Consider the following 18,976-nt stretch of genomic DNA (forward strand, 5'->3'; position numbering starts at 1 on the left):
AGAGATGTTGTTTATGGTTATGTAAATTAAAGTTTAAAAATTGATATTGTAGTGGACCACCCCTTTAAAAGGCATAATTAGGCATGGGCAGGTACAAGTGTAACACGGGGAGTGACAGAGACAACTGAAGTAAGGATCCAAATGCAGGTTTATTCGGTAGTCAGGCAAGCAAAGGTCAACACTGGTGCAAACAGATGTATAAAGGCAATCCAGAACATAGTCATTATAACAGGCGGGAGGTCGGAAGACAGGCGGCAGACAAGGAGAACTGGATAAACAAGGCAAAGATCAAAACACGGGAAAACAAGACTAGGAGAAACGCGTTGAATTGTCACTTACAGGTAAGCAAGACTGTGTGCTGCTTAAGTAGTGTGGAAATCAGTCCAGAAGCAGCATCAGCTGTGGGAGTCCAATCAGTGGAGACTTGGAGCAGGTGTGTGTGTGTGTGTGTGTGTGTGGCATGACTGAATATGTAGTCCATAAATTGTAGTCCATGTGAATGTGAGTGCTTATCAGCGACCTCTGGTGGTTAGATCGCTGGTGAACGTGACAATAAGATTCTGACGCTATGATAACCTTGGAAAAAAATATCACGGTATTGTGATTACCGCTCTAAAATATGCTCTTTCTTTATTGTCTGGGTAAAAAACAACAACTTTTTGTCTTCATTGAACAACATTTTTGGATATAAAACAAGCCTGGAAACTTGGATGTTGGTTTAAAAGCGATTTGTTTTTCAAATATTTCCTAATTCGTGGACTGACCAGTAGCTTTTGACGTGGAAGCTCATTTGGGAGATAGCTGGAAATACTGTTGCCCTAAATAAATAAATAAACAAAATAGTCTTAAAAAGCACATGAGGTGTACCTGAGGTGATCAGTGTTAGTTTTCTGTTGTTCAGCTGCAAGAAATAGGAGCCGTTTCTAAAATATAAATTTCAGGTATTGGTTAGGAGAAAAACTCCTTTTAATATAGAAAATATTCCTTCTATCGCGTGCCATTGCTTTTATTTAGACATGACTTAAATCAGCCTTAAGGCACGATAGTCAGGCTAGCTCCTGTTAGTCCTCAATCTGGCAACCTGCACTTGCATTTGTTTTGATCCAGGGATGCAATACCTATTTCAACCACAAGGTGTCAAACTCATACTGCACCTTTAAAGCATTTTGGCACCTACATTTTAAAATGATCTTTCATATGACCCCATAGCAGATAATCTAAAATGTGTCTCTTCAACCGAACAGTCCAACCGAATGATCTTAATCCCAGTAACAGAGCCAAGAAAGGCAGCTGCCGATAATGGTTTCTCAATACACTGCTGAGTCCAGCTTTTGGCGGACGATGATGATGGTATGTACCCTCCATCCGCAGATAATCTAGAGAAAGCGTGCATTCTTCTAGACTGACTCATTTTCAGCTGGGACATGTGAGCGATGTGCCACAATCTGCAGACAAACTGCAAGCTTTGTTTATCGTTTTTAATGGTTTCCGTTAGCTCTCTTCAAGGGTCAGAGACAAAGGATATTCAAGATGATGAAAGGACATTTTTTACAACTTTAGTTTTAAATGAATGTGCCAGTCAAGTTCACAGAAGCAGGCCCGGATTAAGAATTTAGAGGCCCCTGGGCACAATGTCTTGTAGGCCCCTACCTGGCCGCATCACTATAGTTGAATTAAAAAATAAGATTAATATAAAATGTTTTAAATAAAATTAATCTATAATGTATTGCTCACATTTTTTAAATAAATGATATATAGTACATATATTTCTAGTCTACAAAGACTTAACTTATTTTTAAAGCATTTAAAGCATAAAGCATTTAAATACTAACACAACTAGTGAAAATGAATGGGTTTTAATGTACAGTACTTGTTCAAGTTCACAGAAGCAGTATTAAAATATATATTTAAGGGTATTTTTAATGTTTAACTTCTACAACCTTATAATGCATATGATTTGGATATAACACCTCTCCAATCCAGTTCTTTGAGTCTTCTATAATACACACACTTATTAATGATTCCTTCTTGTCTTCCTCGTGATGAAGAGTAAGCAAAATCTGATATGTAGTGGGGAAAAAAAGAAGAACGTGTTCATCAGACGCTGGATTCGAACCGGGTTCATGATCGATCACGTCAAAACATGTTGCCATGCGCTTTACGAGCTACACCACTCATGCTGCTGACGGCTGCGCTCTTTAGTTATGTTGTCTTGGTCAATCAAACGGTGATGGGCGTGAATCGCTTAGCTTATTCCAACAAGGTGCGCTATTTGCATTTAGCCTAAATAGACACTCCAAAATCTGCATTTTTTCACCCTCCTCACAGGGGCCCCAAGTTCGCACGGGCCCCTGGGCCTGTGCCAATAATGCCCATTGGTTAATCCGGCCTTGCACAGAAGGGTCATCTTTGTAGTCTACTCGTGTTGTTTTGGGGGGAAATGTTTAATCGACTTTCAATAATAGGTTTGTTTTAAGGGGGCTTGCTTTTTGAACATGAGCAGTACAATTTCTGTGGAAACATGTATTATATTCATTCATTCATTTTCTTTTCGGCTTAGTCTCTTTATTAATCCAGGATTTCCACAGCGGAATGAACCGCCAACTTATCCAGCATATGTTTTATGCAACGGATACACTTCCAGCTGCAAACCATCACTGGGAAACATCCATACACACATATACTCTACGGACAATTTGGCCTACCCAATTCACCTATACTACATGTGTTTGGACTGTGGGGGAAACCGGAGCACCCGGAGGAAACCCACGCGAACACGGGGAGAACATGCAAACTCCACACAGAAACGCCAACTGACCTAGCTGAGGCTCGAACCAGTGACCTTCTTGCTGTGAGGTGAACGTGCTACCCACTGCACCATCGTGCAGCCCCACGTATCGTAAGACATGTATAATTAATTTGAGTAAGCTTAATTAAAAAGTTGAGTTTTAAGGCAGTTTAATTGATCTGAAGTTGAAATGATTTGCAAAGTTGATTTGATTCAACCTAAAATGAAAGAAAGCACACACCTTTTTCACAGTGTTTCATTGTTGCCACAGATTTGCTGCTTTTGCTTTGTAAATAAAGCCTAATAACTTTAAAAATATAACTATTTATGACTATATGTAACTTTTTTCATTGCACCTTCACTGCTGATAAGCTGATATTCTAAACAATAATAAACACTGAACATACTTTTTCCAAAATGGTGTAGGCCTATACAACAGAAGTACTTCTACAAATTATAAATCTATGTAAGAATTATTCCACACTCACTTGTCAACATCCGCCAAACAAACATACACCAAAGTCGGCACGAATCTGAAGATTAATTCATCCTTTTTCCACCTATTGTGATGTACATGTAGGGCTGCACGATTAATTGAAAAAAATTTGCAATCTTGATTTGACCCTACACACGATAGCTTTTCTATGATTCAGCCAATTAGGCCTATATTTTCAAGGTGAGGAGAGAAGCGTGAAGGCAGGCGCACAAGTCTTTTCATTGTTTTACATACTCTGCTTAGCAACATGGACACCTTCAAATGGTGTTAAAAGTGTCACATACTGTATTTATAAGGTAGAATTCACCCAAAAATGTAATTTCTGTCTTAATGTAATGACTTATTCGTGGCCGCGAAATCACGCGTGAGCTGACGTACTGTTTGTTTACCTCGGAGAGGACGCGCGCGCATGCCCACCATGTCTACTATAGTGAACAGAACCTGCATAGGCTTAAAAAATAAAGTTGTGAATAACATTCAGCTTGTTGCATCGCGCGATCGTCTGAGAGGCACACGGGAAGTGTGATTTGCATATATGTTTTTTTTTTTTCAGAGTGATGGCAGACATGACATGAACGCACGCAGCAGTGAAAGTAAAACTGAAAGCGCACATTTAAATGATCATATCGCATTGTAAAGTTATGATTACGACAAGCATTTGATATGTTTTTTCTTCATAGCGAACACAAAGTGCGTGAACATAAATTTTTAACAGTGTCAGTATAACTACTGTAGCTTAAATAATGTTTAATATAATGCAGGAGGGAATCTGATAATGACAAATGTCTCATTTTATTTTATTGAAAAAAGGGTCTAATAATGCTGTCAATGACAAATGACAAGCACATGTCTCAAACATAATAATTCAACTTTAAAATTATGAATAGTTGTATTGTGATTAAATCACTTTACTGTGAATTAACAACCAGGACAGATTTAAAGTCTGTTCAACTCCACCGTTCCATGTCTATACAAAATTGACCATTTTAACCAACAGTAGACATAAACATAAGCCTAATATTATTATTATTATTGTTTTACCATATGTTTCAGAAATAACAATAATAAGAGCCTACACATATTAACCTTTATTTTACATCTACAGAATCGTAAGAAAGTCGTGATCTTGATTTTAAGCAAAAAAATAAAATAAAAATTGTGATTCTCATTTAAGCCAGAATCGTGCAGAATCCATTTTTAAATGTTTTCTGAAATGAGAAAAAAAGTAGGGTGGTGCATGATTTCATCATTTGGGAACTGATTGGATCGTCAGAAGATGGGCATCGCTAACAAAATAAAGGAAGATTTTTGTGGACTAGGGAATTTGCAATACACAGCAATTCGTAACTTTCTGATTTAGTAGCTAATTCGTATGAATTCGTACAATCTCAGTCGTACAATTAAGTTTTGTTCATCCCCCAATAAAAGTTTGGTGTGGTTTGGGGCCACAGCTCGTTTTTAAAATTATAAATTTTCATACGACTAAACTCTTTGTGCGAATTCGCTGACAAAACGTAAAATAGTTACGCATTCTTCGTGAGATCAGCCAGATATTTTCACGAAGTGATCAAAGTTGAACTTCCAATCCAAAGATGCGAATTACGTTTATGCGCAAAACTGGAATTTCGCATATAAGATTAGCTAATAATGCAGCAATTCAATCCAATGAGCCAAAGAGAACAAAATTGTCACTTCCTGATAAACTTCTGCCAAACATTCCAAAATAAAGGGGAATTTTCTGTGGTAGGAGAAGCTTTGTTTTTTTCTTATTTAATAAATGACTTGTGCCTCAGAAGACAATGCCGACACGCAATGCGTCTTGTCTTGTGGAGGCGTTTGGAGGCTCAAGATAGCTCTGGAGGTAACTAATAATATAATAATACTGATAATAATACTGAAATGGATATGGAAATTCCGAATGACTGAAACAACAATGAAGATGTTTTAAAATGTGCTCGCTCCCCTGGGTTGTCCATTAATACAGTCCATCGCACCCATTTTTAACAGCACATGATCTCTTATAACAAATATCACATGACTTTTTTTAATGCACATACTGAAATTTATTCAGTAAAAGTGTTTCAATCGTAGTTTGCGCATATTTTTTTCTTAGCGAATAAAAAGTTTATCCTACTCAGTTATGCGCATACTTTTTTTATGCCCATTTTCAAGATTTATGCGCGTCTTTGTATTTCCATCAAGCATTTTTTATGCGATAATCCAAAATGTACATAAAAGTAGATGAATGGAAACATTGTTATTGGTGCTGACATAAGGAAAATAACATTCAAATTAATTTCAAGCTTACCTTCAATACTATGGAATTCAGGTCAAAAATTAAAGTGTTGCTATTTTTAGACCAGTGCAACTCTAATTTTCCCGTTTTCTGCAACATTGTTTAAATAGCAAGTCCATTTGCGCCACTTTGTGGACTCATGTGTGTTCTGAACTAGAAAGGAGGTGCGCTAAGGCGCATAGTTTGTGTGTTGCTATTTTGAGAAACTAAAATAGACTGTGCAATAGACCAGCTGAAAGCAGGTCTAAAGTGCAGAGGGTGTTAGTTGTGCTCCTTAAACACATTGCTTAATACACACAGGACCTACAGCAATACAGAAATATCTTTACAAATGAAAAAGAAGTTGTGCTTGGTTAGGGTTGAAGCTGAACTAACCGCAAAAGCACACTCAAAATAAAGCAAATATTATTTGCATCATTTGCCTATTTGACAAAAAATCACTTTTCTAAGGGGTTTAAACAAACATGTGTGGCAACAGTCTGTAAATATATCTAGCTTTTAATAGTAAAAATGTATTCTTTGTAATCACGCATGATAAAATCAGTCTGCAGAAACACAAGTAGGAAAAGCCCCGCCCATTAGTGACTATCTCTCCCTCATTAGCATAGGAAGTTAGCCTTGTTTTTTGAATCTGCCACTATGCTGACACACAGGCATTAGTAGCTCCGCCCTCTTCTGAAAAGAGCACAATCTCATTTAAATTTAAAGCGATAGTCACCAAAACAGCACAATTAGGATCAAAGCCAAAAAGGGGTAGTTTCAAAGAGCTGTAAAACATTCCTTGTGGGTTATTTTTAGTTGAAACTTCACGTACACACTCTTGGGACATCACAGATTTACTTTACATCTTGTAGAAAAGGGCATAATAGGTACCCTTTAAATGACTTTGCATTTTAGCAAATGATGTTATGCTTAGTATTATTATTAATACCAAACAACAAATTCAGCTCACTCAACAGGAAATTTTCACTCTTAACCTAATAGGAATTTGACAACCTTGCTCTACAGTATATGTCAAATGTTTGTTGTCTGTGATGACTTCTACTCGCCACTGTTTATGCATTTGAAAACCGTCAGAGCATCTATATTCTGCTGTTTATGCAATTATGCAACATTTCCATGACATCAGTCTGATTATGAAGACTGAAGCCAGCAGTTATGAGGTCAGCAAGTCCAGTCGGAGCCGCTGGAGCCGACAGCGTCACACACATCTGTGCGATTGTTTGCAGGTTTCCAGGCAACTGCAGGCCATTGTTTCCGCAGAGGTCTATTGAACCAGTGTAATGACATATTTAATAGATACGATTTCCATCATGAGCAATTGAAAGTGCACAAATAAAAGATACAGTCCCTGTGAAGCAATTCTGCATCAATTGCCAGAGTTATTGAAGGACCGAATGGGATTTCATTAATCCTCTGTTTCTGGGATTGAACTTATAACCCTCGAGTTAACAGGCCAGAGGTTTGACCATTAAGATTCCAGTGGTGTACGTAACTAAAAATGAACTAGACTATAATGTTTATATATATATATATATATATATATATATATATATATATATATGTATGTATATGTATGTATATATATATATATATATATATATATATATATATATGTATATGTATATATATGTATGTATATATATGTATGTTTATATATGTATATATATGTATGTATATATATATATATATATATATATATATATATATATATATATATATATATATATATATATATATATATATATATATATATATATATATATATATATATATATCTTTTTAAAATATTTTCCAAATAATGTTTAACAGAGCAAGGACATTTTCACAGTATGTTTGATAATATTTTTTCTTCTGGAGAAAGTCTTATTTGTTTATTTTGGCTAGAATAAAAGCAGTTTTTAATTTTTTAAAATCCATTTTGAGGTCAATATTATTAGCCTCTTTAAGCTATATTTTTTTTTGATAGTCTACAGAACAAGCCATCGTTATACAATAACTTGCCTAATTACCCTAACCTGCCCAGTTAACCTAGTTAACCTAGTTGAGCCTTTAAATGTCACTTTAAGCTGTATAGAAGTGTCTTGAAAAATATCTGGTCAAATATTATTTACTGTCATCATGTCAAAGATAAAATAAATCAGTTATTAGAAATGAGTTATTAAAACTATCATGTTTAGAAATGTGTTTGTTTTAAAAATAAACAGGGGGATAATAATTCAGGGGGACTAATAATTCTGACTTTAACTGTATATATATATATATATATATATATATATATATATATATATATATATATATATATATATATATATATATATATATATATATATATATATATATATATAAATATATATATATATAGTTGAAGTCAGAATTATTAATTAGCAAATAATATAAATATTACGAACGTAAACATTAAGTAAGCAGGTTACATTGTAACCTTGTGTCCTAACAACACACTACTTAAAGAGATAAACAATTTGGCTGACGAAATGTGTTGAAAAAATCTTCTCTCCGTTAAACAGAAATTGGGGAAAAAATAAAAATAAACAGGGGGTCTAATAATTCAGAGGGGCTCGCATATTTTGAGAGCCTTCCTGACTGAATAAATGAAATATGCTGTTTTCCACCAAGGCAACCCGAAATGCTGAAATATAATTAGCTAAACTGGCAATGGGCGGGTTAAATGATCAAAACAAAGACAGAGGTTCCGGCACGTAACACAAATTTTCAAAGCAGAATATCTGATATTAGCATTGTTTTTCAGAAAAACAAGATGTTCACTTAGCATGTTTATTAAATATCTGGAAACATATTAGGATATTTTTATGCTTTAGAAGAGTCAAAAACGTACATACAGCACATTTACTACACTTCATTGAACATGTACACATGTAACTACTAACATGTAACTAACTATGTTTATATATAGTAACTTTATCTGTTAAAAGCTATTAGTTACTAGTTAATTACTTCAAGCTATTAAAGTTATGGTAACTAATAACCTTAACTTTTCCGAATTTGAATGCATTAATGTGCACCTAAACAATAATTATTGTAAAAAGCGCTATACAAATAAACTTGAATTGAGTAAAATGTATCTATATTCATTGACATTATCATCATACCCTAAAATACAAACAGACAAACGTTGAAGAAATCAATAACGATGGCTGCTGTTTAACTATTCCATGATAGCATGAGTTATTAAATGCTGATTATGTTCTCGGTAAAGCACCAAAAAAAGAGGCATCTCTGAAAAGCCATCGATGTCTCCGATCCAGACTCAATAACCCGGTGGCCTTCTTTGCTTACAGTGAGGTTAACCACTAACCTTGCATGAGAGGATATTGGCAGCGCTACTTTCTTTAGCTTTGCACTTTTGCTCCCAAGGGAAGAAATCGAGGCACAAAGAAGACATTCGGGTCGCTAATCAGCTTTGGGAATCCATTCCTTGAACACAGCCAAAACGTTGGATGAGAATGAATGTTTTAACCGCGCCAGCAATTCATAGGCTTTTTTTATTGGCTGTACGTGATGATGGACAAAAAGTCTTGACGTTTGTCTGTAAAGCTGAGCATTTTGTTGATTTATTCTTGTGTTCCATAAGATCGTGGCTTATGTTGGCACAGCACGCTCAGTTAGAAAGAGTCTGAGTGCCAAGCGAAAAGCATGTCAGCTACAGAAAGATATCTGTCTTTGAAGCTATTATACAGAAGTTTGGCCTGAAGTGTGGCTTCTGACCTCCCAAGTGTAGTTATGTTGAAAAATAAGTTTAATGTACCTTTCTATGGTTTCAAAAGAGTGCCCGAAGACTTGTTATATGTGGTAAAATCACTTTGTGGATTATTGCTGCAGTAAAAATAAAGGCTGCAATAATCAGTACATAAGAGTGCTTAACATAATTGAGTACACCTGAATACTTTATCCATTTCTCAGTGAATATAGGTCATATATTTTAGTGCATTTGAAGAAAACAGATTTATTAAGCGGATATACACATACCGGCCACTTTATTAGGTATACCTGTCTAACTGCGCGTTAATGCGCATTTTCAATCAGCCAATTTCTAATCACATAGCAGCAACTCAATGCATTTAGACATGCAGACATGGTCAAGACGATCTGCTGCAGTTTAAACCGAGCATCAGAATGGAGAAGAAAGGGTATATAAGTGACTTTGATTTCTGCTGCGAAATTCGGATGGTAGGGTCAGAATTTGGTGTCAACAACATGAAAGCATGGATCCATCCTGTCCTGTATCAAAGGTTCAGGCTGGTGGTGGTGGTGTATTTTTTTGGCACACTTTGGGCCCATGGGACCAATTGAGCATCGTGTCAACAACACAACCTACCTGAGCATTGTTGCTGACCATGTCCATCCCTTTATGACCACAGTGTAATCATCTTCTGATGGCTACTTCCAGCAGGATAATGCGCCATGTCATAAAACGCGAATCTTCTCAGACTGGTTTCTTGAACATGACAGGGAGTTCACTGTACTTAAATGGCCTCCACACTCACCAGTTTTCAATCCAATAGAGCATCTTTGGGATGTGGTGGTATGGGAGATTCGCATCATGGATGTGCAGCCGACAACTTTGGACAACTGTGTGACGCTATCATGTCAATATGGAGCAAATTCTCTGAGGAATATTTCCAGTACCTTGTTGAATCTACGCTGCAAAGGATTAAAGCAGTTCTGAAGGCAAAAAGGGTCCAGTACTAGTAAGGTGTACCTAATAAAGTGGCCGTTAAGTGTACTTATTAAAGTAACATTTTAGTCACAGAACGTCTTTAGAAATCGAAAGCTAATGCATTTAAATTAATGGGAAATATTGAAAAAAATTTTACAACCTACAAAATTTCAACAAAATCTGATAAATTTTTTGTTTCTCTTCAATTTTGTTCTTTTTTATTTATTTTTATTGAATGTTTTTCTATAACATATAAATTTGGCTCATTTTGGACCATTTTGGAGCTCCAGACTTGGCTTCAGTACTAATCTTGTGTATATGAACAAATATATTATTGTAAAGCTAATACTGTTATTATTATTTTATCTCAATAAATATAACATTAATGTTATATTTAAAGTTTTCTTAATGAAGTTTCTTAATAAAGTTTTCCTAAATAAATTGTCTAAAATTTACATTTGATGGATACATTTTCATATTATTTTTTTCCTGGCATTTAAGATTAGAAAAAAAGGCCTCAACAAAATTTGACTATACATTTTACAAAATATTCAATTTTTTAAATTAATTTTTTATAGTTTTGATATAAAACTTTCAGTGAATGACAATTTTATTTGCAGTGTAATTGTTCATCATATTCACTTTTCCTCATTTACTTCCTCTTGGGTTATTTCTGCTTAATCAGGGGTCGCCACAACGGAATAAAACACCATCGTTAAATACGTTTCCAAAGAATTTTCGATTTTGGCTCTGCCCATAATTTTCATTTACTATTTATGTTTATTATAATGCTGTAAATGTTTCGACTTCTATCTAATTTTCTACACAAAATATTTATAATTACAGATATATCAGCCTGATCTCACGAGAAAACAAGTATTTTACGTTTTGACAGTTTAGTGGCTAATTCGTACAAATTCGTACGAGTTCAGTCGTACGAAATGATACGATTTAAAAAAGGAGGCGTGGCACCTAACCCCGCCCCTAAACCCAACCGTCATTGGCGGATGAGCAAATCATACTAAATTGTACGAATTAGATCGTACGAATTCGTACGAATTAGCCACTAAAAAAAAGTTACGAATTGCCGTGAGATTGTGTTGGATATACACATGTATTCTGGGATATTGTAAATGAATGAATATAAAAAATAAGCAACTAAATAAATGAATAAATAAATAAATGCATTTATTTATATAATTTTCAATCACATCACAGGTTTGGTCTTAAATTTATATAAGGTGATATTAAAAGGTCTTAGGTATATCCTGTTTTGTTATATTTAACCAACAAAAAGAGACATATTGAACAACTGATGGAAATGGAAATGTGTCTCCCTTGCCTGCTTGTGTCTAAACTCAAATTATATCTTAATACCAGGCAGATTAGTAGCGAATGAACTGAACTTCTTCATTATCAATGAACTTTGTGCAGTTATTGAACTAAACTGAATCAACATAATCAAGTTGTAGAGCTTCTTTAGGTAACACTTTACAATAAGATTCTATTAGTCAACGTTAGATAATGTATTTACTGACATGAACAAACCATGAGCATACATTTACTGTTACTGTACTGTATTTGTTCATGTTATTAAACGTTTGTTAATGAAAATACAGTTGTACATCGTTACTTCATGTTAACACATGATGCATTAACTAATGTTAACAAGAATTAATTTGAATTTTAATAATGCAGTAGTAAATGTTGAACTATGGTTAATAAATGCTGTATTGTATAAAGTATTTTTCATACTTAGTTCATGTTAGTAAATACACTTACTAATGAAACCGTTTTGTAAAGTGTGACCCTTCTTTACTGCATCATTTAAATTGGTCTGATATTTAATAACATTTTCATGAATGATTCTTTTATTTTCCAGTTTATTTCCCAAAATCTGCATTAAAAAAGGTGTGTGTTGTATAAAGCAGTGTTTCCCAACCCTTTTCCTGGAGGCACACCAACAGTACATATTTTGGATGTCTCCCTTACCTGACTAATTAACTTCAGGTTTTGGAGTCTCTTCTTATGTTCTAATTAGGTGATTCAGGTGTGTTTGATTAGGGAGACATTGAAAATGTGTACTGTTGGTGTGCCTTCAGAAACAGGGTTGGGAAACAGGTATATAGCACTGTATAAATAAAGTCAATTTCATTTGATCTAACAAATTTAAACACACTGTAAAAAAATGCTAGGATCCACACAATCCCTTCCTCTCGTCTCACCTCTCGTTGATTAAGTTACTTAATGGTTTTTACAATTTTAAGTTGATTGAACGTAAAACAATTAAGCTTTCCCTAAAAAAACTCAAGAACTGTGTCATTTCAGCTCACTTTGAATAAGTAGTTTAGCAACAATATTAATTTGAGAGATGATTTTGTGATTAAAAAAAACTGCTGCAAGTTGTATAGCAGTGGAGAAGGTCTGACTGGACTTTCTGATTTCCACAAGCGTTTTCCAGTATCTTGTGCAATAAGTATCAAACGGTGAGAAAACAAACTGTAGGCGTCCAGGAGCATGAGGTCGAGACCACCCTTGTCATCGGCCAAAACATCACGTGTTTTAATCGACTCGGAGTTAGATGGTCAAAAATCTGTTCGTCATTTTTTAGAAGGTTATGGATGTTTAGAAAAAAGTTTTCCCGAGGCCTTTCCACGGTCTCATAAATCCATTAGATCCTGTTTGGGGTTTGTTCCTTGGCCAATAACAGAAAAAAATGAGTAATTCTGTTTTCTCTTTGAATGCAGTTAACTCTGTAGAGTTCACATTGTGTCTTCAGGGCTTCCAGAGGTTTATCCACTGCCTCTAGATAGCAAGTCTTAGCAGTGAAGCAGTGCTGATTCAGCCGGTGCCTGTGGTTTGAGCAATTTTCAGTCAATCTGCTCTGAAAAAAAAACTCCCCTGTAATTCATTGGATATAAATAAACACATTACATTTGTCTGGATTACAGCAGACATACATTTTAAAGCTTGGCCCAAAAACGCCGTTCCTGCATCTCCCAATGTAGGTCATGATCCTGTTCCAGAGAAATCGGAGATGAAAATCTATTGACTGCTGCATTTTGTGGTTGTGATGTCTTTTAACGGCATCCAAATTTGCTGATGAACACGTCTCTGTGTTTTAAGCTTTAATTTAAATCATGTGTTGTTGGCAAACATCACAAACCAAACTACACTGGTAGACTTTGCCGCAATTGTACAGTTATTTACTGCAAAAACAGCTGGTAAAATACCATATACACTCTTTACAGTTCGATACTGTAATATGCACTGCATTGGGTTACTTTACGGTAACTTACTGCATATTAGGAATTTACGGTATTCTACTGTAATCAAAGTAATCTACTGTAGTTGACGTCAAAATTTTGTATCACGAAGAAAAGTTTATTTATAAACGAATTTCGAGAGGATCACGTGCTTATGAATGCTTGCAGCTGGCCCCGCATTATCCCCTTCATGATTCACCAATCAGATGATTCCTAAGCCCCTGTAAATACCCTAGGATCCATTTAACAGCCATCTTCGTTTTGAAGAATCCCCCCTTCTTGTGAGCACTGTTGCCTCACAGCAAGAACGTCACTGGTTCTAGTCCTTACCAAGCCAGCTGACTTTTCTGTGCGGAGTTTACACGTTCTCCCTGTCCTCACGTGGGTTTCTTCCGGGTTCTCCGGTTTCCTCCCACTGTACAAAAACATGCAACTTAAGTTAATTGACTAATTCAAATTGGCACCATAGACATGCTCCTAGTAAGTAGTTATCTCTTAAGAGCAATCACTATCTGTTTATTAGCTACTACAGCAGGGGAGTTCTACCTGAACTCAAACTCCCCTCTTGCCTTGCAAACGGGAGGGAGCCCCAGGCTCGAGGATCTTATGAGCTCAGGGCTCTCTCCCGGGACAGCATGCCAAACAAGCTTTATAATCAATCATCAGCTAAGTGTGAACTCTCAAAATGTGTTTAAAATAGATTGATGAATGAAAATGACTTTTGTAAACTGTTTAAAATAATGATAACAATGATCAATTAAAGTTCAAACAAATCTTGTCAATTGTTTGAAATTAATTCAATTCAATATAGTAAATATTAAAAATAAAGGTTTTGTACTACCAGTGTAAAGTTGTACAGTAAATACTGTAAAATTAAAATGTGATAATGGGCATTTTAACATTAAAAGAGGTTGCGGTAAGGCTATTTTACTGTAAAATGCAATTGCTGTAATATTATAAGTACTTGTAATGGGGCAGCTGCGGTAAATTGCAAAACACAATAAAATGCCTAACAGCTCTACTTTTTCAGCGTGCAAACCGTATTATTCTGTCCTTAAAATAGCAAAAGTGGATTAGGACACGCTTATGCTTTTGCATCATGCGCTATAGACTTTGCACCTATATCATTAAAATAGAGCCCATTGATTGAACTTGTCATCGGAGAGGGAAAGCCCCACCCATTCGTGACTATTTCTCCCTCATTAGCAAAAAACAGCCCTGAGTGAGAAGCAGCCGTCCACTGTTAGAGTTTTGAATCTGCCGCTATGGTGACTCATTGGCGTTTATTGGTCCACCCCTTTTGAATAGAAGGCTGGGGGCACAAACACATTTCAATTTAAAGTGACAGTCACCAAAATGGCACAATTTGGATCAAAGCCAAAAAGGGTCAGTTTCAAAGAGTTATAAAACATTATTTGCAGGGTATTTTGATCTGAAACTTTACATATACACTATTACAGAGGTGGGCAAACTCGGCCCTGGAGGACCTATGTCCTGCATAGTTTAGCTCCAACTCTAATCAAACACACCTGCTTATAGATTTCTAGTGATCTTGAAGACGCTGATTAGCATGTTCAGGTGTGTTTGATTAGTGTTGGAGCTAAATTGTGCAGGACACTAGCCCTCCAGGACTGAGTTTGCCCACCCCTGCACTATAGGGACTTATTTTACATCTTATAAAAAGGGGCAAAATAGGTCTCCTTTAAGCTATATTTCAACATCCTCATGCATGTATATTAAAATAACTTGACAAAATCTTGCAAGCATTCAAACCATGGAGTGTGCACACTTTATACCCTAATTTATGTATTTCACCAAGCAAAAGTGGCTAGCAGTAGTGAATGTGTTGTACACTACTATTAGCTGGTGTTAATATCAAGCCCTGCATATTATATAATAACAATAAAACTTTTTTGTGTGCTTTTGTAACATGAATTATACAGCATTTTACTACATACCAGCCGTCATCACAAAGTCAGTGCTTTTGGACTTTCAAAACATTATTTTTTGCACACTGAGTGATACTTAAAGTCAGCTTGCATATTGTCAAAACAACTATTGTTGTAACCTACAGCTTAATATGGATAGTGTAAGTCTAAAATTATTATTCGCCCTCCTGTGATTTATGTTTTCATTTTTAAATATTTGCCAAATAATGTTTAACAAAGCCAGGAATCTTTTACAGTTGCTATAATTTTATTTATCTTTTAGAGAAAGACTTATTTGTTTCAGCAGGTAAAAAACAGTTCATCAAAATTTTAAATCCATTTAAAGCTTTAAAAAACAGTCCCTCCCCTGCCGTCCAAAGCCATATCTCCTGAAATCACAAACGAGCACTGTAAAGCTGACAGTAGACAACCCATTAGATCATGTCATTCACCAGTTTGAAAACAGTTTATTAATACAATTCCGTAAAACTGTATTATATCTGGTACGTTTTTAGTTGTGTAGCTAGCAAGTAAAACTTGTCATTATGTGCAATATTTCATGCATGCAAGGATTGCTGGTCTCACTCTCTCACACGCTTTGTCCTAAAGCAACTATGGTGCTTGGCCAGCAGCGTGCAGGAATTACACTTATTACTAAGCCATACTTGCATGCTATTTCAGACTGAATATTCAGAGTAGCATGGTAAACAATATAGGGAGCGCGACACAGGTTGTTCAAAAATGAACCAATGTGATGTGAATATAAAACCAATTTTACCTCAGTAAAGCAGGCTAAGCGGAATAACGCTATTTACTGATGTTTTGTTTGTTAAACTAAATAAAAATCGACATTATCAATGCTGTAAAAGGTCCCTTATGAAATTAAAAATAGTCACATCAATCTTTCACTGGAAGATTTCAGTGGCTGAACAACACTTCTGTGCATATAACCCATTCGTAAAACAACACAATCTACATCAGCTTTGCGTGACTAAAATAGTTTTGAAACAGAACATTACCTATCTAAAAGTCATCCTTCCTCCAGGAAGGACTTTTAGACTAATCCCAATATTAATTAATGATTTTTAAAAGTTTTGATTCAGCGCAAGGGGCGGATCTGCGTAAAAACGGATGTACGTACAAATCTCCATTTGTTGACAGACAGTTTGGGCTACTTATCAGAATTATGTGCTGTATTATCGGCTTGACAATATTTAATTGGATGAAAGTTTTTTGGATGAAAGTCTTATGCCCTAACCAGAATATAAAAATACATATAAACACATTTAGATAATTTACTTTAATCATTACTATAGGAATGTGAAGAGACTTTCAACCAGCACAACTAAAAATGTTTCTGAAGACAATCACCTACTGAACCTTTAAGCAATTGTTTTTGATTGTCTACAGAACAAAGCATCATTATACAATGACTTGCCTAATTAACCTAATATGTCAAATTAATCTGGTTAAGACTTTAAATGTCACTTTAAGCTCAATACTAGGATCTTGAAAAATATCTAATAAAATATAATGTACTGTCATAATGGCAAAGATCAGTTAATCAAAATGAGTTATTAAAGCTATTATGTTTAGAAATGTGTTGAAAAAATCTACTCTCCGTTAAACAGAAATTGGGGGGAAAATATACAGGGGAGCTAATAATTCTGACTTCAACTGTATATTATGAAGATACACTTCACTTAAAGCATCTAAATGTAGTATTCTGCTTCATAAACTTTATTACCATCCCGCATAAACTTTTCAGAAAGCAGTAACGCATTTGAGTTTTCTACTGAGGCGACTTGCAGCAAATGGACAGGAAAATGACCCGCGCCCTGCCTAAATTGCACAGGCATTTTTTCCAGTGCAGGCCATGTGGAAGAATGTGTTGATATGAATTGCTGATTTTGTTAATATGCCAGCATAAGTGATTCCTGATGTTACGCTTTTTTTCTGAAATGTCCCATGCTTCTCTGCAGCTGCCACAGAGGGGCCAGTCAATGGAGGTGAGGACTTCTTTCAGAAGGTAAGGAAAACCACATTGCTTTGGCACACACACGCAGAGGGAGAAAATAGGTTAGCATCATGTTGCATGTGCAATTATTTCTGTCGAAGGACAAACTGCAATTAGCACTGCACGATACCAGTTTTGTGGTATTTAAACCTCAAAATACTACCACGGCGGTTATAAGATAAATATGGTGCTGCCATAAGTCATAGTTGAATGCGCAGTGCACATTTCAAAGATGAATTTTCGTCTTGAGTAACATGTGGCTCACTTGATTTGTGTAAAAGGAAATACTACAGCTTTGAAAAGATGACAGCGATTTTTTTTACAAGTTAAATTGTATTGGGCATGTTTACTCAAGTCGTTCCAAGTTTTAGGGCTCTATTTTAACGATCTAGGCGCAAAGTCTAAAGCGCATGGTGCAAAAGCATTAAGGCCATGTTCGAATCCACTTTTGCTATTTTAGGGATGGAAAAATACACTCTGTGCCCTGGTGCATGGTCTAACAGGGTTGTGCTTATTCTCTTAATAAATTATTGGTGTGTGTTGAGCATAATGTGCATTAAACCAATCAGAGTCTCATCTCTCATTCCCTTTAAGAGTCAGTTGCGTCACGCCATGGCGCATTTGCTATTTACATGGCGGACTTTGTAAGTTGAAAAAGTGAATGCTTCACTAGCAAGAAAACAGTTGAACAGACCATCTGCAGTGCGAGGAGAAAGAACGAGCCTCCTCCATGCGGCCTCTTTACTTTCTCTTTACTTTACTTTTACTTTTTACCCTTTTACTTTTGTGGATAAGGAAACGGTGTTGTAGGCACTCCACTGAAGACATCCATTGGCCTACATATTTAATTTCATTTGTTAAACTCAATGATTTGTTTCAAAACTATTTATAAATTCAGTTCTAATTTCCAGCAAACAAATAAATGAACAATAATGACAGAGTGTGGTCAAACAACTGAGTTATATCCAAACACACGTCCTATTCTTATGCCCCATATGGTGATGCAGATGTCTCCAAAACCCAACAGGTGGACAAATCTAAACTTGTTTTTAATTAAAACAAATATAAATAAGCAGGTAATAAATAATACTGCTAATAATAATAACATTATACAAATGCAAATTGTCGTGAATAAACTGAAAAAAGACCCAATGTGAAGAAGGCATGGAGGCAGTGGTTTTTATATTTGTAGAAAATAATCATTTTTGTAACATTTTAATCTTTTAATTTTTTTCACATGTAAAGATATGTGTATATTGCTGTACATTCTGTGTGTATTGAGCAATGTGTAAGCATTTTTTTGGTCAATGTCGCGGTCTATTTCAGTCTATTTCCTTTTTAGACAGGCACACCCATGAGTCTACAAAGTGGTGCAAATAGATTTGCTATTTAAACATCGTGGTGCAAAATGTGAAAATTAGGGTTGCGCTGGTCTAAAAATAGCAACAAATCACGCCAAACACATCCTGCGCCTTATTGCGCTGGG

At 35.5% G+C, this 18,976-nt stretch overlaps 1 protein-coding gene across 1 annotated transcript in view; it reads left to right on the forward strand.

Moving 5' to 3' along the window:
• Nucleotides 1-18,976, forward strand: part of LOC130238838 (protein bicaudal C homolog 1-B-like) — a 155,671-nt gene that overhangs the window by 15,751 nt on the left and 120,944 nt on the right. The window contains exon 2 of the mRNA XM_056469953.1: nt 17,456-17,502. Within this exon, the coding sequence (XP_056325928.1) occupies nt 17,456-17,502 (47 nt within the window). The remainder of the gene's footprint in view (nt 1-17,455; nt 17,503-18,976) is intronic.

This window comes from Danio aesculapii, chromosome 12 (genome assembly GCF_903798145.1).
Source record: "Danio aesculapii chromosome 12, fDanAes4.1, whole genome shotgun sequence".
NCBI lineage: Eukaryota > Metazoa > Chordata > Actinopteri > Cypriniformes > Danionidae > Danio > Danio aesculapii.